This window comes from Macrotis lagotis, chromosome X (genome assembly GCF_037893015.1).
Source record: "Macrotis lagotis isolate mMagLag1 chromosome X, bilby.v1.9.chrom.fasta, whole genome shotgun sequence".
NCBI lineage: Eukaryota > Metazoa > Chordata > Mammalia > Peramelemorphia > Peramelidae > Macrotis > Macrotis lagotis.
The window spans coordinates 184,611,594-184,639,090 of NC_133666.1; the positions used below are offsets into that span (position 1 = coordinate 184,611,594).

At 38.8% G+C, this 27,497-nt stretch overlaps 1 protein-coding gene and 1 pseudogene across 1 annotated transcript in view; one reads left to right on the forward strand and one right to left on the reverse strand.

Moving 5' to 3' along the window:
- Positions 1 to 419: 419 nt before the first annotated feature.
- LOC141498914 (peroxisome assembly protein 12 pseudogene) lies at positions 420 to 1,419 on the reverse strand (annotated as a pseudogene).
- A 4,952-nt stretch (positions 1,420 to 6,371) lies between these two features.
- Positions 6,372 to 27,497, forward strand: part of RECK (reversion inducing cysteine rich protein with kazal motifs) — an 84,000-nt gene continuing 62,874 nt past the window's right edge. Inside the window, exons 1-5 of the mRNA XM_074201669.1 lie at positions 6,372 to 6,554; positions 15,699 to 15,757; positions 22,697 to 22,771; positions 24,001 to 24,037; positions 27,252 to 27,337. Of these exons, the coding sequence (XP_074057770.1) occupies positions 6,449 to 6,554; positions 15,699 to 15,757; positions 22,697 to 22,771; positions 24,001 to 24,037; positions 27,252 to 27,337 (363 nt within the window). The 5' untranslated portion in view covers positions 6,372 to 6,448. The remainder of the gene's footprint in view (positions 6,555 to 15,698; positions 15,758 to 22,696; positions 22,772 to 24,000; positions 24,038 to 27,251; positions 27,338 to 27,497) is intronic.

The following is a 27,497-nucleotide window of genomic DNA, read 5'->3' on the forward strand; positions in this document are numbered from 1 at the left end:
ACTAGACAGGCATTAATGAATGCTGAAGGGGTGTCAATTTGAAAAAGTGACTCATTTTCTAAAGTTTAATTTCCATTCAAAGCAAAATCCTTTAGACAAATTAATCCTTGGAGAGGAGCCTGCCTAATGAATGGAATTCCCTATTTGGATGCTTCTTGGGCTAGTGTGGCTCCAAAGGTAGAGGAGACAGTGTTCTATCTTTTCTCCCTCCACATGTGTCAGCACTCAAATAGCTTGATTAAAAGTACACTCTAGATCTTATTTCAGATGATCCTCACAATTGTCCACTGCACTAATGACTCCTGGTTATGTCTTCATATAGCAATTTGACTGTTTTCATTAATTTCTGAAAGGGAGTTAGAAGGCATATTAATAGACTACATTCAAATGAATATGTATTTGATTTAAAAAATGTTTTGCTAGGTAGGCTTTTTAAGGTAGAGGTGATCCTGAGATGGGTAACTAGGATGGATGGGTCTGACTGAGTAGTACCATGTACTCGTCACTAGGGCAGAATGGCAGGCATACCGTCAGGCACAGTTGGCAAGATCATTCAGTTTTCAGGGCAGTATAGTTGAACCAGGTGCTAGACTTCTGTTGCATAACCTGTGATGGGGCAGGTTTGTTGACTCCTCACCTAGTTACATATGCATCGGTAACAAAACACATAACCAGAAGTGGTGAGTACAACCTCATTCACCTGGATTTTGCGACATAAGGAGCATACGGTCTTCAGCTTTGGCAACAGAGAGGGATCTGAGTTATAGTCCAGGTGTGCAGGGGGATTGTCAGAGATTTGATGGTTTCTTGATTCTCAGAGGAGTACCACCAATCGAGGAACTGTAGGGAGAAAACCCCTACAAAAGGCCTGTGGAGACCAATACGGCAAGGCTTTCTTGATAGCTGATTGCACCTTCTCCCGTATACTGGTGGGCGGCTGCGGGGGCCCCCCAGCCCGCGCAGGGCCTGCAGGTTCCCGGGCCATCAGGCGGGCCAGGCGCACGCCTCCAGCCCCAGCAGCGAGGAGTGGCTCCCCACAGCACCCAGCACATAGAGCAGCTGCTGCAGCAGCACCAGGTCCAGCCCCGTGAAGATCTCGGCAAACCACCTCCAGAGGAAGCTGTAGCGGGCCTCGGCCAGCACCTTGGCCCCATGCTGCAGTGCAGGCCCCACGGCGGCCATCAGGCTGTCCTGCGCCACCATCTCGAAGATGGAGGGTCGGTTCTCCGCAGCCCTGACGTGGGCCCCGCATTGCAGGGCTCCGCCTGCCCAGACCTGGGGGGACAGCTCCGCCGGGGCTAGGCCGCCATCTCTGGGGCCAAGGGAGGAGGCCCGGCGGCCACGAGGACTCAGCCCCGGTGGAGCTCCCCAGACTGGGCAGCCGCACTTGGCAGGTGAGTATGTGTTTTGATTTTCCATGGGACTAAACTAATTCTCTATGGTCAGATTCTTCTTTTTCTGTTATTTACTAAATTCCTCAGCCCAAGATCAATTTACAGCACTTCCACAGCTTTGGGTTTTTTTGGGGGGGACACCCCACTGGGACCTTTATTCCTCCAAGGTCTTATGCTCTCTTGCCCGTGCTTTGATATGTATATGACCCCCACACTTCCCTCTGCCCTGGGGCTGCACTTGGCTACCTAGCATGGAAGCCCAGATCTGAGTGTGGGCAAACAGCAGAGTCCTACCCGGAGGGAGAGCAGAGAAACCTCTGCATTCTTCCCCAACCCCTCTACCATCTGTGGGCTGTGCTCTGGGGGTGCAGACTGCCCTCTCCAGATTCTCGCAGAAGATTCTGCGGCTGGTGCTCCCTCACTCCACACTCATTCTGGTCTAGCAGGATTTTCTCTCCACCCCTTCAAGCTGTCCCCAAGGTGCCCTGTGCCCAGGGCTTTTTCCAATTTCCTGTCTTGGTGAAAAACACCTTTCCTGCAGAACTTCTAAGTTATCTTGGACTGGGAAAACGTTATCACTCAATCTTTCTGTGGGTTCTGCCCCGCTAAATTTTGGTTAGAGTCATAATTTGATGGCTTTTGGAGTTTGGGGGGAAGGAGTCCTCCAGGAAATGCTGCCTTCAAGCCATCATCTTGGCTCCCCGCCACCATTTTGGTTCCCCAGACTTCTTAGTATGCTATGAGTATGAGAGGATTATATGCTTGTGGAAAGAGATACTTTAGTGATATCTTTGTTTTGTAAGGCATAATTTGTAATGGAAAAGTGATTAATTTCCTCTCCTTATATTCAGCAGCAAGAGCCTGTCTAAATAAATTATTTCATTCTAAGAAGGAAAAAGGTAAGACTATGCATAAAGTTTGCATATACAAATGGAGGCTCTTTACAATAGAGTTATCAAACACAGTTTTTGAGATAGATTAAAATGTAATTGGGGGGGTGGCTAGGTGGTGTAGTGGAGAGAGCACTGGCCTTGGAGTCAGGAGTACCTGAGTTCAAATCTGACCTCAGACACTTAATAATTACCTAGCTGTGTGGCTTTGGGCAAGCCACTTAACTCTATTTGCCTTGCAAAAAACCTAAAAAAAAGAAAAAGATTTTGACGTTGCTAGAGATATAGTAATCACGCAAACATTCACTCAGATCTTTTTATTTAATTATTCATATGGTAGGTATCTTGAATCTCTAAGATAGGTCAGAAAACAATTACAAATGTGTATGATTTATATGTACATTTATATTTGTAACCCTTCTTCAAAGGACCAAATGTATTGGCCTTTTTGGGGGGCAAGGCAATGGGGTTAAGTGACTTGCCCAAGGTCACACAGCTAGGTAATTCTTAAGCGTCTGAGGTCATATTTGAACTTAGGTCCTCCTGATTCCAGGGCCAGTGCTCTCTCCACTGTGCCACCTAGCTGCCCCTCTGTATTGAACTTTTATTCATTGGTGAACATCAATACCCTATGCCTATATGAGAGATGGTGGGTAAGCATTGAGAGAAGACAGATCAGATCTCTTCAACAGAGAGACAGAGAGGCAGAGAAACAAAAAAAGAGAGAGACACAGAAACAGATACAGAGAGACAGGAGAGAGAGAGAGAGAGAGAGAGAGAGAGAGAAGATGGGTGATAACCTCTCTTCAGGTGAAGAGAGAAAAAGACTCTGGGAGAAGCTGACAGGTAGAACTTCAGTCATCTCCCTATTCTCTTAGGGGAGATCTAGGGATTTCTCTAATAGAACTGTACCTCATTCCTAATGGGACAGCTCCTCTATTCTATTGGCTGGTATATATTTTTCATATGTATATTTTCTTCAATTTCTATTTGGTTATCTATTTGAATAAATGGGGTTTTTTCCTACTTGCTGAGTAATTATTATGAAACTGGCATTTGTTATTAAGGGTGTAAAGTCTTAGATATAAAGTTTGGGGCCCTCCATCTCCATCAACAAATAAAGCTGAGGAGTTTAGCTTAACCCAGAAACTTTTGTTTCTTATATTAATAATATTTAAAGGAGAAGATAGATAAAAGTCTAAGTCCAACATTCCCTCTCTGGGAGGAGAGCAGAGTAAGCTCTGTTGACAATCTCTTGCTTTTCTTCCTAGTAGAAAACAGTCTCTCTTGGAAAAGGGTGGAAAGAAGAGACACTAAGGATGTATCTCTTCTACAAGCCATATTCCCCATATTCCATGCTACATGTGCATTCTTTAACAAATACTGATTATGGGAAAAATCATTCATATTGGGCATTAAGAAATCAATTGTGGCATCCATAGTTAACCTAGTCCTGCCACACCAGGTTGTCAAGGGTTCCTTGTCTAGTAGCCTCTAAGCTTCTTTCTCTTTTCTTATTTTTGAGTCATTTTTGAGTAGTGTCCAGCTCTTTGTAATCCCATTTGAGGTTTTCCTAGCAGACCCTGTAGTGGTTTGCCATTTCCTTTTCCTTACCTCATTGAGGTAACTATGACAAACAAGGTTAAGAGTTTTGCCCAGAATAACAAACTAATTAGTGTTATATGCCAGGTTCCATCTATCCCTGATGCCACTTAGCTTCTCCAGTTCCCTTAAGGGGAGTCTGAACAAGAGGGTGGTGCTATTAAGATTGCAGAATTTTAGGATTCACTAAAGAGTGAGGGGAATCTTGTCCATTTTGATTCCTTTGTGAGTATAACAATAGACTCTTTGGTTGGGAGGAGGAGAGGACAGCACACTTCCCTCTTCCACTGTCAGACCCTTGCTCTGGGCTCATTTTGGTACATTGAGCTTAACCATGAAACCTAAACTCTGAAAAGGATCAGATTCTTTCCCTCATTGTGTATAGTTCTTTAAGCCTCCACTGGAGAACCCTGGAGGAAAATCACATATGGTTTAGGTAAAATTCAAGTCTAGACTTTCCCCCAAAAGATATAGAAAAGTGCTTAATATATAATGTAGATCAAGCATAGACTAGCTATTAATATCTCCCTACATAAAAGTAATACTTCAGTCCCAAAAGACTTATAATTGTACATGGTTAAAGACTTAAAGCTTCATACAGTAACTCCCAAGAGGTTGATACTTTTTTCCTTTAAATATTTTCCCCAATTACATGTAAAAACAATTTTTAGTATTTATTTTTTAAGTTAAAAATTTGAGTTCCAAATTTTCTCCCTCTCTCTCCCCCCTAAGATAGATAGTAAGCCATTTGATATAGGTTATATATGTGCAATCACATAAAACATATTTCCATATTAGTCATGTTATAAAAGAGGAAACAGAACAAAAGGAGAAAAACTACAAAAAAATTAAGTGAAAACAGTATGCTTCAATCTACATTCAGACTCCATCAGCTTTTTCTCTGGAGGTGGATAGTATTTTCCAATATGAGCCTTTTGAAATTATCTTGGATCACCGTTTTACTGAGAAGAGCTAAGTTGTTCGTAGTTGATCATCACATAATGTTGTTCCTTACTATATACAATATCCTCATTTCACTTTGCATATGTCTTCCTAGATTTTTCTGAAATCCATCTGTTCATCATTTCTTATATACAATAGTGTTCTATTCAATTCATCTATCACTACTTATTTAACCATTCTCTGATGGACATCTCCTCAATTTCCAATTCTTTGTCATCATAAGAGCTGCCATAAATATTTTTGTACATATGGGTCCTTTTCCCTTTTTGTAATAATCTGTTGGGATCCAGACCTAGAAGTGGAATTGCTTGGATCAGAGTATAACATAGTTTGATTGATCTTTTGGGAATGGTTCCAAATTGCTAGTTGGCTGATACTTAAAACATTCAGACATGAAATACTTCCTGGGGTTGTGGAACTTTCACTTCGGTTTTATAAGCACAATGCTCTCAAGATCTGCGTTCTTGGCAGATCAGGGCTTACATTTAAGGTTATCTTCTCTGAGATGGATATAGTTGCAGAAACTTCCTACTGATGGAACCAGGAGCTCCTGAATTCTCAATATCACAAGGATGCCTTCCAAGGCTAGAAATATCTATTTCAGGATCACTATTTAGACTTCTAAGACCAACCTCCCCCCCAAAAGAATAAAACACAACAGGAGTAGTCAGGGGCCTGAGGTCCAAGCTTGCACTGGCCCTGCCCAGCACATCTCATTCTTTCGACCATTCCTTTTCCCACGTTGCTGCCACGGAAAACAAGGAATTGCTCTATTGGGCCAAGGCACTCCAGTCCTCATGGCCCACCAAAAGTAACCCAGCTTGTGGGCTCCGATACTCCAATGCTCCAGTACAGATCACGGCCATGCCCGTGTCCTTTGTAATGCAGAACAAGGCAGAATCCTTGCATCTTTTGAGTCTTTTGCATTTTTTGAGAGGTGGCATAATACAAGTATGTTACCTTGAGTCCTTGTACGGGAGACTTGGATGAGAAGGCACAGGTTCAAGGGAAGGGTCAGGAGCATAGAGCAGGAATCATCTACTTCACCCTTTTCCTAGTGTCTCTCCTGTTTACTTTTTACTTTTTTTATTTTTTTACTTTTCATTTTTAAATGGATGACTAAAGAACTTGGAACACTCAACGCGCATCCCTAGTGGGGGTTGCCCCTGGGCTAGGCACTGCCCCAAGAGCAGGGGGTATACAAGGCCGGTTCCTGCCTACAAGGAGCACACACGCCAAAAAAAAAAGTGTTAAGTGGAAGGGTCTAGCTGGAAGACGCGGGAGAGCGCAGGCTCGGGGCCAGCTCTGAATCCCGGAGGAGCCCGGCGCTCGCACAGGCGCGCGGGGCCGCCGCAAGCCACAATGCGCAGGCGCCCCTCGGCCCCCTCCCGGCCCAGCCTCTCCCCGGGCCGCGTTCCAGACGCCAGGACTGTTAGGAATCTCCGCGAGGACGGGGGCGGGGCTTGGCGCCCCCGCAGCCAATCAGCGGGAGGGAAGCGGATGGGGCCTCTTCCGGAACGCCGAGGGCCAGTCTGGGTCTGGGGGGAGAGGTAGCTCGGTCGGAGACCCGGCCCGGCCCGACCCGGCCCGGCCCGCACTATGGAGGAGGCGGCGGCGGCCCCGGCCCCGCGCTGCTCTCTGGTCCTCCTCCTGGCGGCGGCAGCTGTGGCGGAGGCCGCCGCGGGGCTGGTCCCCGGCACTCCGGGTAAGTCTGAAGGGGGTTTGGGGCCGGACCCCGTCCCCTGGACTTTTCCAACATGGCGGAGGGGTCCCGGCCCGAAGCCTCTGGGCAGTGGCGGACGGTGCCCGCGCATGGGCAGCTGCGACCCCGGCCCCGCGGGGAGGGAGCCCGGGTGGGGCCGAAGTCACCCCGGTGGGCTGCGGGACTGGGCCTCCCGTCGGGCCTCGCTCCCGTCCCCCCCCCCCCCCGGCCCTGGCCGGCGCGCGTGCCCCCATCTCCCGCCGCCGAGCCTTTAACTGGCCGGACCCCAGTTCCCGCGCCGCGCGCTCCCGGGCCCCCCGGCTTCCCGGAGCCGGGCCCCCCGCCGCCCCCGGGGGCCGGGCCCCCCTGCTTCCCGGAGCCGGGCCCCCCGCCGCCCCCCGGGGCCGGGCCCCCCGCCGCCCCCCGGAGCCGGGCTCCCCGCCGCCCCCCGGGGCCGGGCCCACTTCACCCCGGCCCGGGCGGCCCGCGGGGCAGGGACCTTGCCGGGCTGCTCCTTGCAACAGGCCCAGGTGGGCGCTTAGGGTCAGTCCCTGACGGACTTCGGGAGAGGCTTCACCGGGGCTCCACCACCTGGGATGCGGGAGGGGCGACGCAGCTTTATTTTCCCTAAAAAGCACGATTCCTAGAAGGGGGCCAGTGCGCAGGAATCGCCCATCTGCCAAAGGGGTCCCAGACACCAAAAAGAAAAAAAAAAGAACCTCTATTTTTGGGCATCTGCGTATCCCCATTCTGACCAGGATTTGTTTTTATTTCTACTGGAATGACTTTATTCCCTGAGTTGAAACACCGCTTACCCATTCCTTTTTTTAAAAAAAAAAACTTTTAAAAAAGGGAAAAACAAGACTACTGTCCTTAAAGTCCCTCACTTCTAATTCCGAATTTGAACTGAGGATGAAACTTAGCATGTATTTTAGTGACATTTGTGGTCTGATAAAGGCTAGTGCTGGTTCTCTTTAGGATGTTTGCTAGAAATTCTGTAAAAGAGGAGATGTGGGGAAGGATATATAATTTTGAGGGGAAGATTCACATAAATGTCTGGAGATCTTTGGACACTTGCAAGATCCTTAGGCAGAAAAGGGAATCAATACTGATAGTTAATAAGACAGGAAAGTTTAAGGAAACAATATAAAAATATTTTTAAAGGTGGTTGAAATAAAAAGTTTGAATTGTTACCCTGAAAATTATATTCACCTGAACAGTATGTTTTTTGAATGCTGTAATCAATTGAAGTTAAACTGATGGAGAATTTTAGTATTCTATACAATAGAGTCTTTGATTTTAGAAATTATAACTGGTTAAGTCTAGGAGATTTTTTAGATTGCACAATTATAATGACTTTTGGAAATAGAAACTCTGCAAAAGTTCGTTGTATTGTAGTTACAGCCATATTATATAACCTTAAGAGTGTTGTGTAATAGCTTTCACCATGAAAATTTATTTTAGGCAAAACTTTTAACCAAAATATTATTTTTCAGTAGAGGGAAAACGTGACTATTTTTCTGTTTACCCCTTTAGAAACGTTTTTATTGGTACCTTTTGTTTTTGACAACACAGACAGCTCCCAAAAGAAACTCTAGATGAACCCCCCCCCACACACACACACACACACACAAAGTATATTCCCTAGAAACTATTTATAGAATGTTAAAAGAAAGGCTGTTTTTTGAACTTTGATAGTATGATCCTAACATTGACCAGAGTATTTTTCCAGAGTTTTGTTGTCCATAAATCTTTTTTTTCCTTTTTTTCCCCATAAATCTTTATTTAAACTGTTGTAGTTGTTATTTTGGCTTTCACACTTTATCATATGTATTTTCCATATTTGTTTGAACTCTTCATATTCAGTATTCCTCAGCCATTCATAAGCATATATTTTGTTAATGGATTTTTAATATCACAAATGATAGTTTTATACATAGTTTTGTAAATATAATTATTCTGGCAGTAATCTTTTTTATAAGTCTTATATTGCATTCTTTGGACTCTCCTTGCATAATTCCAGATTGCTTTCTAAAATATTTTCTTATGTGATTTTAATCTACTGAACTTTATGTTCCTAAATATGCAGAAAATAGGTGAATACTATTGGATGCTACTATCTCAGTAGGTGAGTAGAGGAAATTGGAATACTTTTACTTGAAATATTTAATCACAATAGGGAAATAAAATCATCCCTTTAAAAAAGTATTACAGATAAAGAATTCTCTTTAGAAGATCCTAAATAAAACAAAACGATTGTCACAAATCTATTATTTATTGAGGTTTTTTTTTACCATTCTATAATCTGCCTAACATATTTGTAGGCTTTTGAGGGGTAATAGAGAAAGCTGGGGTTTGGGACAAAAGGAATATAAAATAAGTATTAGACTTGGTCCTGTCATTCAAAACTCTACTAGAGAAGATAAAATTAACATATATTCATAGGGCAGTTAGAACAAAATAATGTGATCATGTGCATTAGGAGTTCAGAAACTATGAGAGATTAGAACAGAAGTTCATATGAGAAGATTACTTTTTTGGGGAAAGGGAACTGGAGCTCTGCCTTGAAAGATGAATAGGCATAATGGAATAAAAGAATTGGAAGGACTGTCACTAGCTATATAACTCAACTCCTATCCCAAGTAAAAACCGTACTAAAGATGCTTTGGTAGTCAAATAGCCTCTATTTGAAACCCTTCAAGGAAGGAGAACTTAGTCCATGACTTCCAAAACCTTCACTTTTAGATGGCTCTAGTTAATAGAAAAAGTTTTTTTTTTTCCTTCTCTTTCCAACTTCCACCCAATACTCTGTTCTGCCATCTTTGGCTAGGAGCTGGGTTATATAGCTAGTGATAGCCCTTCTAATTCTTTTATTCCATTATTCCTTCATTTATATCTCCAAGAAGAACCTGTGAACTGGATTTCTTTTAGCTGTAATTTCCTTGTGTAGGATAGTTTTAAGGTGTAATTAGCTGGTTTTATTTGTAATGAAGATTTTTCTGTGAAATGAGAAATTTGAACCAGCTGACCTCTGATGTCTCTATTGGGCTAGGATCATTAAAGTTTACTTCCTCCTGAGTATGTCATCTTCATTGTTGGAAAAGGATCTTATATTTAAGGGGTTTTTTTTGTTATTTTTTTTTGCAAGGCAATGGAGTTAAAGTGGCTTGCCCAAGGCCACACAGCTAGGTAATTATTAAGTGTCTTGAGGTCAGATTTGAACTCAGGTACTCCTGATTACAGGGCCACCACCTAGCTGCACTGAAAGGATCTTACATTAAGTACCGAAATTGTTTGCAAATGAACTAGAAACTATTTCATTGTGCTTTTCTGTTCCCATTTCTAAATTCTGACCCTAGAACAGAAGAAGCAAAAGGGGACAACAGAATATAGGAAGAAATTTTGTGTGTTTTGTTTTTTCATGATTTGTCATAACTAATTTCTGTTGTCATGGTGAACTTATTGGTAATGGGCCTTTCCAGACTTACCTTGGCTTAACCTGGGTTGACAGACCCAGGTTGTTTCTGAAACTAAATATTTGTAGAAATAATTTTTGAACATTATGCCTTTTAAAAACTAATTTTTTTTCAATCGGTAAAAATTCACCTCCTAGTCTTACCCACTCCTCATTGGAAAAACAGCCACCCCTGTTACAGATTTGAATAGTCAAGCAAGGACATATCCAAAAAAAATTATTCCCCATTCTGTAGTCTGAACCCATCATCTCTCCATATCAGAAAGTTTGGGAAGCATATTCATTATGAGTCCTATGGAGCTGTGGTTGGTTACTATAAGAAGGTGATAAGAGTTCTTAATTCTTTCACACTTGTGTTTAACTTTATAATATTGTCATTGTAAAAATTGTTTTATGGGTCCTACTAATTTTACAATGCATTAGTTTGCACAAGTCTTCCCTACTTTCTTCAAAACTATTTGTCTTTTATTATAGCACATATTCTTACCATCTTAAGTTAGCAATAAATATTTTTGTACCTACTTATAGTTTGGATTGCTTAGGATCAAATCCCTCACATAATCTTCCCTCCCTTTTATGTTCCCCTGTTCCTTTTTCTCTCCTATTTCCTTTTTGAATGAAATATTTTCAGTGTACGCACCAACTGTGTTCTTCCCACCATCCACAAATTCAGATAGGTAAGGTTTGAATCTCAGCCGCTTCCCCACCCTTTCTTTCCTTTTTATATTAACTTCTACTTGTGGACTCTAGTTTATGATGTAATTTCCCCCAACCTTACTCTCCTTCCCTCCATCCCCTTACTCCCAATATATTTTCTCTCTTTTCTATTCTAGATCATCAAGACATAAAAACCTCAGGCCTGTCTAATTAAATTCTGATGATAGAGTACTTGGTATTATCTCCCTATATTAGAATGTAAATAAATTTTCCTTATTTAGTCCTTTGATTCTTTATTCATGTTTACCTTTTTTATATTTCTCGTGACTCCTGTGTTTGCACTTCAGAATTTATGTGCAGCTCTCATCTTTTTGTCAAGAATGCTTAGAAGTCTTCAAATTCATTAATGGTCCATTTTTCCCCCTCTCCAGGATTATATTTAGTTTTACTGAGTTTTTTCTTGGTTGTAAACCTATATCCTTCGTGTTCTGGAAAATGGTCTTCCAAGCTCTTTATTTCTTTGAGTGGATACTAAATTTTGAATCATCCTGCCTGTGGTTTCTTGGTACTTGAACTCTTCTTGCTGATTGTATTATTTTTTCTTTGACTTGGAGTCTTTAGATTATTGGCTACTTTGTTCTGGGAGTTTTCATTTAGCAGTTTCTTTTAGGATTCAACCACTGGATTTTTCTATCTCCTCTTTGCTCTTTGACTCTAAAAGATCTGGACAGTTTTCTTTTTTGACTTTTTGCTCAATTTTGGTTATGATTTCAGGCAGTCCAATTGTTTTGTGGGCTATGAGCTAGCTATAGTATCTTCTATCTTTTCCATTCTTTTGACTTTGTTTATAAATATTTCTTCTTGTCTTGTGGAGTCCCTGGCTTCTATTTGGTCCAGTTGAGGATTTTCAGGTATTTGTTGCTTGAGCAAACTGTTAATTATCTTTCCAGTTCTTTTTTCCATAGCTTTTATTTCTTTTCCAACTGCCTCCTTTACCTCTCTCACCTCCCAGCAATCTCATTTCATTTATAAAACCATTTTAAGCTTTTTTTTTTAATTATTTAACTTTTGCTTCATCTATTCCAGGAATTCTTGTGTCAAGTCTATGTTTTTCTTTGAGATTTTATAGATATTTTGGACTTAATTTTCTTCTTTGAGATTTATCTTAAGCGTCCCTGTAACAGTTTTTTTATGGTGGAAATTTTTTGTTCATTCTTCCAGCCTGTTTCCTACCTTTGAACAGACCTATGGAACTTCAGGAGACTCCTACTGGACTCAGCCACTCTCAGCCAGCTGGAAAACTCTTGGTTTAGAGTGACAACTCAAGGACTCCCCTTCTCTGATTATTCCTCTACACCCCACAGTGGTCTGGAGAAGGGATTGCAAACCCTTTTCCACTTCTGGAGTTAAAGCAATACAACTACTTCTTCTGAACTTAGTTCTCTTAGGTGCAGGTCTTTTCCTCAGTCTACCTCAAGTCTGTCACTGAACCAAGTAATAAATGACAGAGCTGCCAGTTTGTAACTAAGCAAGTTTAGGCCCCTTATGTTGAATCTGGACCTGGACTGGACCAGTAGTGGACTTGGAGTTAGGAAGACCTGGAGTCAGTTAGACATTTGCTAACTTCATGACACTTGACAAATTTTATAATCTTTGCTCCAATTTCCTCAACTTGAAAATGAGAATAAAAGCACACACCTCCCAAAGGTCATAGTGAGGGTTGTATGAGGTAATGTGTACGGTGCTTAACACAGTGTCTGACATAGAGTCAGTGCCTAATAAACATTGACTTCTTTCTTGCCCTGTGTACAAACTCACCTTGTTCTGGAATGTTTGGGTGGGATTAGCTCCTGGCCAGACTCTGTCATCATTGTCTAACAGATTTCTCTGTGTCTACAGATTTATCTCCCTTTGTTAATTTGGGCTGGAAAAATGATTCTTGATTTTTTTTTCTTGGATTTCTTAATCAAGCTTTAGTCGGGTGTGTTTTCTAGACCTGAAGACCATGGCATCAAGGAGGTGGAGTCATGACAAGCACATGAATTGGATTTGAGTGGGGAAGGGGGTGCTGTGCTAAGTCACTGACTCACTTTCTCCTCCAGAGCCATCTGTGTCCAGTGGCCAGATATGAATCAGGACCACTGAAAATGGCCCTAGATGTGGGGCAATCAGGGTTAAGTGGCATGCCCAAGGTCACACAGCTGGCAAGTGTGACGTGTCCAGTTAGATTCAAACTCGCCGAGCACTGGTCTCTAGTTGTCTTGACTCCTATCTGACCACTGGATTCAAATGACTGGAGGAAAAAGTGAAGCTTGGTGACTTAGCACAGCACCCCCCCACTCAAATTTAGTTCATGTGCTTGTCATGACATTAGCTCCCCCGATGTCAGAGTCCTCTTCAGAAATGAAGAACAAATATTTCTAAACCCGAAGGAGTTTGGGGAGGGGAACAGAGCACAGTGTATTTCTTTTTGCTACACCACTATCTTGTCTGCTGCTAAAACCAGTTGAGTTCATTACATTTTAACTGGAACTTACATAATGGATTATTTTTCTTGAGGTGCTAGAAGTGTTTTATAAATAGTTTAACTTTGTTCTTCTTGTTCTGAGATTGAAAAGAGTTGGAAGATGATAAGTACCTTGAAGTGGTAGTCAAAAAAAGTTATGTCTAGAATGAGGCTAGATTATAAAATCACCATTAATTAGGCCATTTCTAGAGTATTATAAGGTATGTTATTTTGTCATGACATAAAAATAAAGGATTCTTCTGGAGGCCCCGTAATTGGAATGAGCATACTTTAAATCCTTTTATGAGGGCCCACTGAAGAGCTAGTCTGGTGCCAGCAGCTGCAGTAATTCCAGCTCCAAAAGCTTGTCTAAAAGTTGCTGCAGTTAAAAAACTTGATCTTGGGATTGAGTTGGTGGTCCAAAATGGGGTGAGATACTGTCTGTCCCACCCCCTGCCTCTTGGTACCTCTTCGCTGCTCTCAGCTAAATGTCTTGCAGGCCTGAAGCATTTACTTAGAAAAAAATCAAAATATTCAGAGCATACGCAAATGGCCTGGATACCCCAGCTAGGAATAATGGAATAGGTTCCGAGTTCTATTTTGTTGGTTTCTAGAACTGGTGCCATGATTAAGAGGACTACTGGAGGCATTCCTATTCTGCCGTTTGAGGTGAAATTCTTAGAACAGCACAAGAAGGACCAGAGTAAAAGCATTTGCCAAGAATGTTTTCATTAATCACGAATGGAAATCAGAGGTTCAAAGATGTTCAGATACCATTGTAATTCCAACCATAAACCATGCTTAACTAGTGATCCAGTGGTGTTATTCCTACAGTCTGCCATGCGGCTTTGGGTTCCGGGGGAGTATGGTTACAGGGCTGAGTAGAATAACTCAAATCACCTTACTGACAACTAAATTTTTGAGAGACCTAGGTTAACTAGACCATGTTGTCATTAATTTGTCACCAGAAAAATCACATACTGGTGCTTTTGCCACTGTGGTTCTTTGCTGATATGGGAGGGAACTATATCCAAAATACCAAGGACTCCCATAGCATCCAGACCTTCACCAGAAATCTTGTTTCCTGTCAGATCAGTCAGTGGGGTAAAAAGGTTCTGAAAAAGGCAGTGAGGAGGATGTTTTTTGCACAGCATTCCCCTCACTATAATAAACAGTGTATAAATCATGTCAGCATTTGTTCAATGCCATGGTCTTAGATTATGGAAAGGAAAACAATATTTTAAAATATGTTTTTTGGCACAGAATGCCCATGATGGTAAGTAAACCATGCCATTTTAAGAAACATTTGAAGAAATTAGGGATTTTTTTTCTTAGAGAATACTTTACTTGACATAGGCAAGAGAGATTAGTTTTATACAGGTGAACAAATTTAGGAGCAGTAGCATAGAAATTTCAGGGAAATTAATTTTGGCTCAAAATAAAGAAAATTTCCTAAAACTAAAGCAGGATATGGTGTATTGGATTGTTCTCAGAGGAAACCAGTTTCCTTTCATTTGAGATCTTCAAGTGGATTCTGTGTTGCTATTTCTTAGAATGTTTCATGTTAGACTAGTTGACTTCTGAAATTCTCTGAAATTTTTGATTTATAAATCATATTTTAAAAGGTCTGTTAACCTCTTAGGATGACTCATTAACCAGGTAGATGTTTATGGAATCTGTCCTTTGAATGCAGAGGATCTTTGCAGATCAGCCATGTTTTCTGATTTTGTTTGTATTTTTAGTTAATTTAGGAGATATATATATATATATATATGTTATTTTTTTAGTTCGATGTCTTTAGGGAGGAAGTTAAAGTTATTTATATTTTAATGAGGAAAGTGAAGCAGATATTAAGTAATGTGGTTTAAAAAACATTTTCTAAAATAAAAATATATAAATGGTTATAGTATAATAAAATTTCACTTCAAAGCCGTTTTCCAAAAACTTGTACATAATTTTTGTTGTTTGCTCTTTAATTATACTTTCTTCCTGTCATCTAATTGTCTTTATTATTTTGAAATTTACTTTATTTTCATCTCAAATTAATCTTAGAATGCATAAATAAATGTTATAGTGTCCAAATTAAAGAGATGAACCATCATTGAGCTGCTGTTTTGTGTTCATTTCTGGTTGCTAACTTCTTTAAAAAGTACACTGATGAGCTAGAGGAAGACCATAAGTGGTAAGAGAACTGTTAACAATGCTAATCTTGGGGCGGCTAGGTGACATGGTGGATAAAGCACCAGCCCTGGAGTCAAGAGTACCTGGGTTCAAATCCGGTCTCAGACACTTAATAATTACTTAGCTGTGTGGCCTTGGGCAAGCCACTTAACCCCATTTGCCTTGGAAAACCCTAAAAAATAAAAATAAAAAAAAACAATGCTAATCTTGTAGATTTTTCTAAAAATGAGAAAATTGTGATTTAAAAAATGGGGTTTTAATTAAAAGTAGGGTACTTATTGTACATTATATGTGGTGGATTTAGTTAACAGGTTTTTTTTCTCCTTAGGTGCTTTATGTTGTTACCATGCAAAGGATAACTTAATGTGCCGTGATGTTTGTGAACAGGTAAGCTTGTGCAATGCTTATAAGAGACATTTTGTTATATAAGACTTTGAATCCTGACCACGTGATGAACTGTATGGCCATTTTCTAAGAATCATCTTTGCTAAATATAAAGAAATAGAAATTTCTTTAGTGGGGTGAGATGGGAGTAAACAGTTTAAATACTCAGGGGAGAGATAGTCTATTAAGGTGTTGCAGGATTATATTCTTTGTTAAGGGTAAAAATGAAGTGATAACTTTTTCTGGATGAGAAGGGCCAGGAGAGTGCAATGTATTCTCAGATAAGTAAATACAGTATATGTAGTGACAGGTATAAGAACTGAACCTGATTTTATTGATATGTGAAACTTTTAAATGAAGAAATTTCTAACCCAGTTGACTTCTTTGTAATTTATTGTCTTGGTTGCCTAGGCTATGTGATTTATCCAAGATGTTCTAGAGATGGATTTTGAACCCAGGTCTTCCTGGCTTCTAGGCTGATTCTCTGTACACTAGTAGTGTCAAACTCAAATGGAAACAGATCTTTTTGGGCTGCATATTGACTTAGAAAACCACTAATTAACATTATTTGTGTTGTATTACATTTTTATTTATTTTGTTAAACATTTTCCAATTAAATTTTTATTTCTTTGTGAAGTAGTCTGAGTTAAGCAACTTACCCAGTGCCACATAGCTAGTAAATGTATGAGACTAGATTTGAACCCAGGTCCTCTTGATTCCAGGGCCAGTGCTCTACCCTGAGTCACTTAGCTGTCCCATCCCCCCAATGTCATTTCACTTGGATCTGGCCACATTTATGTGTGGGATAAAAATTCACTAAAAAATATGGAGACTCTGAGCAAAAAAGGAAAGTTTATTTTGACTTTTCTCAAGAAAAGGGCATACTCCAAGTCTCACAAAGGTAGTGAAGATCAAGGAGCTGCCCTATGTGACAGTCAAGCAAAATTATATGGCCTAGCACAATTCCCCCCTCCCTAACCCCCTCTCTTCCAGCCTGATTGGTTAAGGTTTTCAGAGTTACAATCTTTACATGAAAAATCTACCCAGCAACAAAGAGAAGACTAAAAGGTTTTCATAAAATATTACCTAACCGTCCAGATGGTGAGGGTATCAGAAGAAGATTTCTAATGACCTTCTGTTAAGTGAATTAATGTATGCAAGGTCTTGTAAGGAACTCTACTATCTTCTTAGTTTAGCACTTATCAAACAAGAGAAGCCAAGCTACTGTTCTCACAGTCTATTATCAAATAGCTAACTAAGACTGCAAGGCCTCTTCTCTGGAAGTATTCCACTATTTCCCTCCCTAACAGAATCGGGAGGGTATCTGAGTGGGAATGCAAGGCCTCTCTCCCTCTTCTAAGAATAATCTAAGGGTAATAGTCTGTCTTTGTCTTAATGATTTTTAACCCTGAGAGGATTACACTAGGAATGTTAACTCTTAGAGGAAATATTCCACTCATTTGGATTTGTGGCAACCCAGTCTGCAAGTTTATACATTATATGAACAAAGTAATTTGGGAGAGTGGGAGCTGGGCACAGTAACAAGTAGGGAAATCAGAACTTATTATTTGACCTCAGATGTAAGGGAATTGGGGGGGGGGGGGTCAGAGCATTTTCATGGAAGCATGAAATGTCTTAATTAGGGAACAACCAGAATATGGAAAGGAAAGTATTATGTAATCAGTTTGGATATCTAGACTGAGCCAGATAAAGGGCTTTAAATGCCAAGGAGAAAAATTTAGAGTTTATCTTAGGGGCCTTGGGAATTCTTGAAGTATCCTGACTAGAAAGCAGTATGATCAGTCTTGTACAAAAGAGATATCAGTTTGGCAGCTTTATGAACAATGGATAGGCAAGAAGGAGAGTTTATATAAGAGGATGCTTTAGGAGATCATTGTAATAGTCTAGGTAAGAGGTGATGGGGACATTGATTAGGGTCATTATATGAATGGAGAAGCACAGACTGATGTGAAAGGTGTTGAAGAAAGTAAGATTGACAAGACTTGGAAACAGAGTAGATATGGAAGGTGAGGAAGAGTACCTGAAGAGGACTTCTTGTTTGCAAATTTGGGTAACTGGGAGAATGTTAGTGCCATTATGAAATAAATAGGGAAATTAGAAAGTAATGTTGTTGGAGCTCAAGAAAGAGGTGATGACTTAAATAGATAATTTTTTTAATTATTTGCATACAAATGATTGTTGGATCCATAGGAACAATAGTAGTTCCAAAGGATCACCAGACTATGTACTGATTTCCTTTCCTGCTCCCTATAAACATGTTCAAGTCTCCCATACTGAGTTTCTGTCTATCCTCCCTTTTTCAGCCACATGCATAGAAAAAGCTGTCTATATTTGTTGCCTCTATCTCTTCTCATTCCTCACCCATTTGTAGTTTGCCTTTTGACATAATACTCAACTGAAACCTCTCCAAAATTACCAGCAATCTTTTTTTAAAGAAAGATTTTATTTTATTTTGAGTTTTACAATTTTTCCCCTGTTCTTGTGTCCCTCCCTGTACCTCCCACAGAAGGCAGTCTGTTAGTCTTTACATTATTTCCATGGTATACACTGATCTAAGTTGAATGTGATGAGAAATAAAGTATAAGAGATAGCAAAATTACATAATAAGATAATGTGTTTTTTACCCCTAAATTAAAGTTAATAGTCTTGTTTTTGTTCAAACTCCACAATTCTTTATCTGGTTACAGAGAATTTAATTACCAAATCCAATTTCCTTTTCTCAATCCTCATCCTTATCAATCTCCCTAGTATTGAACACTGTTGATTTGGTTTTCCTCCTGCCTGTTGAACCATTCCTCAGTCTCCTTCATCATTCATAGCCATCTAACTGTTGATGTACCTGGCTCTGTCCTACTTCCCTTCTTTTGAATGAAGTCTTCTACTAATTGACCTAGTCACTCCTGTAAATTCAGTTATTTGTCTATAGATGGACTCCCTCATCTAAATGACCAGCACAATCTCTCTCCTGAGCTCTACTTTTCTATCTCCAAATACTTATTAGTCATTTCAGACATTTCCTACTATAGTTGTCTAAACTTAGCATTTCTAAAACAACTCATTGTCTTTCCCTTTCATACTTACCTGTTTCTGTTTAAGATGAAATTCTTTTAGTCTAACTCTGGTACCCTTGACTCTGTTCTTCCTTATCCCACATATTCAGTCAGTTGTCTTTTCTACCTCCTCAACATCTCTTACATCTATCCCTTTCTCTTTAATCACAGCCATCACTCATCACTGTAGTTAGGTCGTTTTCACCTGCCACTGGGACTTTTGTAATAACCATCTCAGTGAGTTTCCTGATTTGTCTTTTCCCAACTCCATCCTCCATATTGCTGCCAAAGTGATTTTCCTAAAATATATATCTCGGGGGCAGCTAGGTGGCACAGTGGATAGAGCACTGGCCCTGGAGTCAGGAATACCTGAGTTCAAATCCAGCGTCAGACACTTAATAATTACCTAGCTGTGTGGCCTTAGGCAAGCCACTTAACCCCATTGCCTTGCAAAAAAAACTAAAAAAAAGTGTTATCTCACCACATCACTCTCTTAGCACATTAAAACTCTAATAGTGCCCTACTGTTTCTATGATCAATATAAACTGTTTAGTATTTCTAGTCCTTTATAACTTTGCAACAACCTATTAGCCCTGTTATATCTCATTTCCCTTTTTACACTACAGTAATAGTCAAAACTAACTTTTTTACGGTTTTTCATGGATAACACTCCATCATTAGTCTCCATGCTTTTGTACTGACTGTCTCTCATATCTGTAGTGCCCTCCCTCCACCTCTGTCTTGTAAAATCCTTAGCCAGATTAAATCAACATTTGTTTAGTGCTGATTTTGTTCAGAACCTATGCTAAAGATACAAATACTAGCAAAAAGAAAGACAACCTACTCTCAAGGAACTTTCATTCTACTTGGGGAAGTTAAGGCATGTAAGTGAAATGGAAAATTGAAGGTACCAGCACATGGAAAGGAAGGAAATAGCTGACTTTGGGCCTTTCCTTAGAATGGAGATTTCAGGCCAACCCAACAGTGGAAGAAGGGAGTCATAAAGTTGAGGGGATGTTCCAGGAGAGAGGCAACTGAGGCATGAAGGCAAAATCCAGAGTTAGAAGCTGATCTGGGACAGGAATGAAGCGTCATCTTCTACATAAGAACTTTTCTAGATCCCTTCAGCTGCCTACATCAACAATCATTTTTTCTTTACTATGTTATTCATGTTGTCTCCCTCAGGAGAAATAAGTGCCTTGGGACAAGGAATTATTTGACTTTTTATCTGTATATCCCCAATACCTATTGTAGTATTTCGCAAAAAAATGATAAAGAAGAGAATGGGGGCAGCTAGGTGGTGTGGTGGAGTCAGGAGGCCCTGAATTCAAATCCAGCCTCAGAGCACTCTAATAATTACTTAGTGTATGACCTTGGGCAAGTCACTTAACCCCATTGCCTTGCCAAAAAAAAAAGAGGAGAATGGCAAAGACAGGGTCCTGTTGGGGGTTAGGATAATGATCCTGCTGTAAAGGAGAGTGAAAGATATAAGCAACACCAAAACATATGGTACTGAACTGTGGAGAAATTTTTATTTTTGAAACAAGAGATAACAAGAAAAATCTAGAGACTATCTAGAAAAGAAGGGAATAGTTCATGTTAAAATACTACCTAGTGGTCAAGAGGGAAAGACCATTACATTTTGCAATAAAGATATAATCACTAGCCTTCAAGGGGGGGGGGGGGGGGTGGAAGCCAAACTGCAAGGGGTTAACAAGTAAGAGGGGAAGTAATGAAGGCAACTATTATGTCTAGCTTAGGAATGACTTGCAGTGATAGTTTGAGAAGTACTATAGGTTCAAATAAAATTTTATTTACCCTGCAGGTAGCAGGTTTTGAGCTGTTTTAAAGGTTGAAAGTTAAGGAGAAAGAGTATCCTAGAGGAAATGGGAGTGTATGTAGTTAAGAGCACAAATCAGAGCCTACAAAGAGAAGGTGGTACCTCTTACTCAGAGCCTGGAGCAAAGGAAGAGGGAATAAGTAATAATGTTGAAGTGTTTTGAAATAGGAAATTGGGGAGGAGAGGGAGTTTAAGACATCAGGCCTAATTTGTTTTTAGTGAAGTATAAGGTAAAGTCTTGCTGAGGGAGAAAAGAGAGAAAAGAAAGTAAAGTTTAGAATAGCTTCAATGGAGAGTATTTAAGAGATTCTGTCAGAGAAGAGTAAAGAATTGGCATGCAGCCATGAGGGCCAAGCTCTGAGGTTAGATATCAAAACTTTTAGCAGGTCTTGTCTATCCTCCTGTATGACTTCTAGCTGTTATACAGCATGAAAGCAGGAATAGAGAGAAAGTGGATGGAGTGGGTCAGAGTTGATGTTTTTTAAAAGTTGAAATGGTTAACTAAAGAGACAAGATTTTGAAAGAAGGATAATGAGGCCAGAACATAAATGAGGTTGTAGTGGGGACCAGGTAAATATGCCAGGAAGATGGAGAGAGCCACCCTCTCTTAAATCATCAATATCAAATAAGGCATAAAATAAAGATTATGTACTTGTGAAAGGTATACTATTGTTATAGAAGAGATCATGCCCCCACAGTCCAGGTCGAGGAATGGTAAAAACTAACATATGTACCTATCTACAGATAATTTTCTGATCACCCCAAACTCCAGAGCTTTGCCAAGCCTCCTAGATGAGATCTATAAATTGCTCTAAAGCATTTGGCTTACTTCTTCACACAGAAAGAATAAATAGAGGAAGAATGATCATTGTCTAGTTATGATAAGCATTTAGGATATTGCACAATTCTTTTAATTGTCCCAAGTTTCTCCATGAAGCAAAACCCCATCTTTTTAATGTCAGTCTTCCTTTGATGTGTCTTGCAAATCACAATATCCTCTTCTCAGAATTGAAATAGAGGATCACACAAAAAAGAAATGGAGAGGCAAATGGTAGATGTAGATAGACTATGAGAAACAAAATAAAAAAGACTGCAACATTTGTTCAAATCACACTTTTGAAACCTAATATACTCCTGGGGCAAGTCACTTCACCTCACTGCCTGGGATTTCCATAATATTTTATAATCATATTAGCCCTACCCAAGCTAATGTATGTATTTTATTTTTCAAAATCATTAAACACTGTGGAATGTTGGTTATTGATATGAAAGAAAGTAGTATAGAGTAAGTACATCCTCACAGAAATGTATGAGTGAAAAAAAAGCCAATCATTTCCCATGGTGAAGGTACTCATACTTGCTCCATTTTTAAGCTCTCAGTAGCAAAAGAAAAGCAAGTATTTGAGTGAACTGTGGCAAACTAACAAGAGGAGATGAATTGCACGCTTTGGGAGGCATGGACACATGAACTTTTTTGGAGGAAATTTCATATCTATGAAATCACAGCACAGATTCATTTTAATTAAAAATAAACCAGTTTCTTTGAATCTGAAGCATGCTTTCTGTTAGGACAGATGCTCTTTTATTGGGTTTTTTTTTTAACTAATTCATGAAGCTTCCTTTGAAAAAAAAGTTAAATGCTATTTAAATTAACCTAAAATAATTTGCTATTAATTTGGAGGCGATTTTTTTTACTTCCATTTTAGGATTTTTTTTGTTTGAAAGCAGTTTAATGAAATTGTATAGGATACTGTTTTGGTTTATCGTGAAGATACTGTTTTTCGTCCCTTATGGTCATTAAAAAAGCAATATCTCAAACTGTAGCATTTTGTATTTCTTGATTATTTCCTAATTAATTATAGCAGTGTTTAAAAGTTAATTTTAGCTGCTATATTTGGAAAGTCGATAAAGATTTTCCTTATAACACTGAACTTGAAAAGAACTGTAGATGACTGATAACTCAAAAAGTTTAGGTTTTTTTAATTCATTGTTTTGGTTTATTTAGTTCCATTGACATTTTTTCTCAAATAGATTTTATCATCAAAAAGTGAATCTCGACTAAGACACCTTTTACAGAGAGCACCAGGCTATTGCCCAGAATCAATGGTAGGTCTTGCTTTAACTTAACTATGGTGGGGTGGATGGGGGGTGTGTGTGTGTGTGTGTGTGTGTGTGTGTGTGTGTGTGTGTGTGTGTGTGGTGGGAGGGTGTGTCATTGTTTTTTAAATAAACAAGGATCTAGTGAAGAACTTGTATGCTAATTGTTCTATTTAATGTGCTCAGGCCTTGTGTTATGAGCAGAGTATTAGGTTTAGCTTTGTGAAAGGAAAAGCTTCTATATAAATTACTCAGTATAAGAGATTATTTCCTAGTCCCCCAATGATTTCATCCTGAAAGTTGTAATTATAAGTATTTTAGAATGTTTAATAATGTGAAATTTTAATGGAATTTGGTGGTTTTTCATTATATATCAATTGTATTTTGAAGAATTTTATGACAACTAGTACTATCATAGAGAGACAACTCAGTGCTGAATGGAGGGCTGGCCAGGAGTTAAAAAGACCGGGGTCAAGTACTGCTTCAGACATATATTGAAGTTCTAACGGTGGGCAGATTACTTAACTTTCTGGTCCTTCAGGCAACTATAAGTTATATAAAGGTTGCTGATCTGTATCAATGAAAGGGAGTTGGCATATCAGTGAAATTTACCTCTGTCTCCCAGGTATCATAAATAGGAATTTAAGTTTAACTTTTCACTTCATAGGAAATATCTGGCAAGATTTAATGGGTTGAAGATAACATACAACCTCTCACAGCCCCATCTTATTTTTCCACATGTCATGTCCCTTCACAGCCCAAGCCTTGAAATTTGAGCTCCAGATATTTCCTAATTCCAGGAGTTTGGTTCAAAACAGGAAAAGACCAAGGCATCCCATTGCTTATTTTGGAGACCTCCAGACAGGGAACTATGCATAATTGAATATACTAAATTGATAACTAAACAGTTGATGCTTTCTTTTTTAATTTCTGTGCTTTTTGTGATTTTCAAAGTTAGGCAATAGATAAAGTAGACCTTTTTTTCCCCCATTATAGCTCTAACAGCTTATCTGATACTGGTTTTTAAGAAATGTTCCTAATAACTTTTAGTTCGGTTTTTATAACGTAGTGGCATGATTATAATAATCAATTGTTTAAATCTGAAATGGATATGATTCTGTAACTATAAATATATTGGCATGAGCATAATTAATTGACAACATCTGTTGAATATTTTTTTTAAAATTGTGTCCTATTCAAAAAGCCATTAATCTTTTTTGTATATAATATACTTTTAGGTTGACGTTTGGAATTGTATGAACTCTTCTTTACCAGGTAAAGATAAGTTTTAGGCCTTTTATTTTTTAACTTTGTATTTATATGAAATTATAATTTTTACTGAGGCACAATTAGTGCCTCCTATAGAGTGATACTGAAAAACACTTGAAACTTATCTAAACTTATCTAAATTGAGTTTTGAGTTATGTACAGTATGATTTTTAATAGTGTATAATGTACACAAAGGAGTTTTAGGGTTTGCATATTCTTGGTGTCCCTATTTTTGTCTGTTCTTATGGCATATATGAATACAGCAAGTTAAAAATAATATTGAGCAATGTTAGGTAAAAGTAATTCTAAGTGAGTACAACACTGTATTCAGAAGACATAGTCCTGATTTTGCAACTAATTACTACATTTAACCTCAATTTCCTCATCTGTAAAAAGAAGGGGATTAGACTAAATTATTTTTAAGATCTATAGCTTAAAAATTCTCTGCTGCTCTTTCCTAGAGGCAGCATAGTATGGTGATTAGAACTCTAAACTCAAGAATCAAGACCTGAGTTTGAATCCTGCCATAGTTAACTTTTTTAATCTGGGCAAGTCACAACCTCTCTGGGCCTCAGTTTCCTTATCCTTAAATTCAAGGTGGCGGTTGGACTGGATGATTACTCTAAAGCATTTTCAAACCTAGAAACTTAGAGGAGTTGATGCTTAATGAAATCAACAGAACCAGGAGATTATTGTACACTAAGAGCAACTTTGTGTGATGATCAAATATGATAGACTTAGTTATTCTCAGCAATCAAGAGAGCAAAGACAATTCTAAAAGACTTGTGATGTAAATGCCATCCATATATAGAGAACGAACTATAGAATCTAAATGTAGACCAAAGCATAAGTTCACTTTTTTAAATTTGTTATGTTTTTTTCTGTCTCATGATTTTTTCTGATTCTTCTTTCACAGTGACTAATGTTGGAAATGTGTTTATCTTGATTGTACATGTTTAACCTGTATCAGATTACTTGCTGTCATAGGAAGGAGGGAGAAAAATGTGGAACTTGAAATTTTACAAAAAATGGATGTTGAAAACCATCTTTACATGTAATTGGAAAAAATATATATTTTTTTCCTTTCCAGCTTTAAATTATAATCATATGATCTTTTGTGGGAAGTTGGATTTTTTATTAAAGATTTTATTTATTTTGAGTTTTACAATTTTTCCCCTAATCTTACTTCCCTCCCCCCACCCCCCACAGAAGGCAATTTGCCAGTCCTTACATTGTTTCCATGGTATACATTGATCCAAATTTAATGTGTTGAGAGAGAAATCATATTCTTAAGGAAGAAACATAAAGTAAAAGACATAACAAGATCAGACAGTAAGATATCAGTTTTGGGTTTTTTCCCTAAATTAAAGGTAACAGTCCTTCTCTGGATACAGATGATATTCTCCATTGCAGACAGCCCCAAATTGTCCCTGATTGTTCCACTGAAAGAATGAGCAAGTCCATCAAGGTTGATCATTGCCCCCATGTCACTGTTAAGGGTGTACAATGTTTTTCTGGTTCAGTTCATCTCACTCAGCCTCAGTTCATGCAAATCCCTCCAAGCTTCCCTGAATTCCCATCCCTCCTGGTTTCTAATAGAACAATAGTGTTCCATGACATACATATGCCACAATTGAAGGACATTTACTTGATTTCTAATCTTTTGACACCACAAACAGGGCTGCTATGAATATTTTTGTACAAGTGATGATGTTTTTAACCTTTTTCATCATCACTTCAGGGTATAGGTCAAGTAGTAGTATTGCTGGATCAAAGGGGATGCACATTTTTTGTTGCTCTTTGGGCATAGTTCCAGACTGCTCTCCAGAAAGGCTGGATGAGTTCACAATTCCACCAACAATGTAATAGTGTCCCAGATTTCCCACAACCCTTCCAATAATGATCATTGTCCTTTCTGGCCAGTCTGAGAGATGTGAGGTGGTACCTCAGAGATGCTTTAATTTGCATTTCTCTAATAGGTAATGATTTAGAGCAATTTTTCACATGACTATGGATTGCTTTGATCTCCTCATCTGTAAATTGCCTTTGTATATCCTTTGACCATTTGTCAATAGGGGAATGGCTTGTTTTTTTTTTAATTTGACTCAGTTCTCTGTTTATTTTAGAAATGAGTCCTTTGTCAGAAATACTAGTTGTAAAGATTGTTGGAAGTTGGATTATTTTATTTGATTGACTGTTTTTTCTTTCAGTTATTTATTACACTTAAAAATAACAAAAATGTTCATAATTATGATAATGTTTGATTCTTAAAAAGCAAAGCATAATTAATTATATTAGTAGTTGTTGACATACAATTTCAGATGAATTTCTAAATTTCTAATTTCTGCTCCTTTGAGACTACCTGAACTTTTTTCATATGTAGGGAATAATTTTAATTTTATATGGATCTCTGTGTTTTGTACAAAAATGTAATTATGGGGGTGGCTAGGTGGCATAGTGGATAAAGCACTGGTCTTGGAGTCAGGAGTACCTGGGTTCAAATCCAGTCTCAGACACTTAATAATTACCTAGTTGTGTGGCCTTGGCCAAGCCACTTAACCCCATTTGCCTTGCAAAAACCTAAAAAAAAAAATATAATTATGGCATTTCTTAAATGTTGATATGGAAGAGTAATTTTTAACAACTATTCAGTAATTTCTTTTCATAGTTGCTATTTATTCTAGTTTTATCCTAATAGCTTTTCATTGGTGGTCTCCAAAATCCATTTTGACTTTTATCAGTCTGTGATCTGTGATAATTTTAGAAAATCATAACTTAGACTATGAAAAGTACATAAAAGCAATACTTTGTACCCCTTTAATTAATTAGATGAAGGAAAGAGTATTATTGTTGTAATGAGTGTTGATGTAGAAGTTTGAAAAACTGAGTGATTTGAATTTTATTTTCCTTTCTTTTTTTTTAACCTGAGGAGTATACTCACTAAAAGTGAGAAATATTCAAAATCTCAACAATAAAGGAGAATTGTAGAGGAATTAGAAAAAGAATAATCACTAGATTATTATTCTTAAAATAGTAGCAGTTCTGTCAGCTCTTAAGAATTGAGAGATGGGGATAGGTGAAATTTTCAGAGCTTTTCCAAGTTCATTTTCCTTTGATATGTGAGAAATATTATGGACCATGTCTAATGTCAGTTACATTTGAATTTGAAAGAAATGATATGGAGCTATTTAAATGACAGAATGGGTGTTTCATCTTACAGGTGTTTTTAAGAAATCTGATGGCTGGGTTGGCTTAGGCTGTTGTGAACTGGCTATTGTTTTGGAATGTCGACAAGCTTGCAAACAGGTAAAGTTTTTTTTAAAAATCTAAAATCTTGATGGTAGAAAGCATAGCAGGTAATTAATTTTTGCTGTTGGTTGTAAAGGCCTTTTGTCCCCTGTCCAGTTTATGGGATGTAATATAGAAAGATCTATATGATTCTCACTGCTTATATTTAATATTTTGC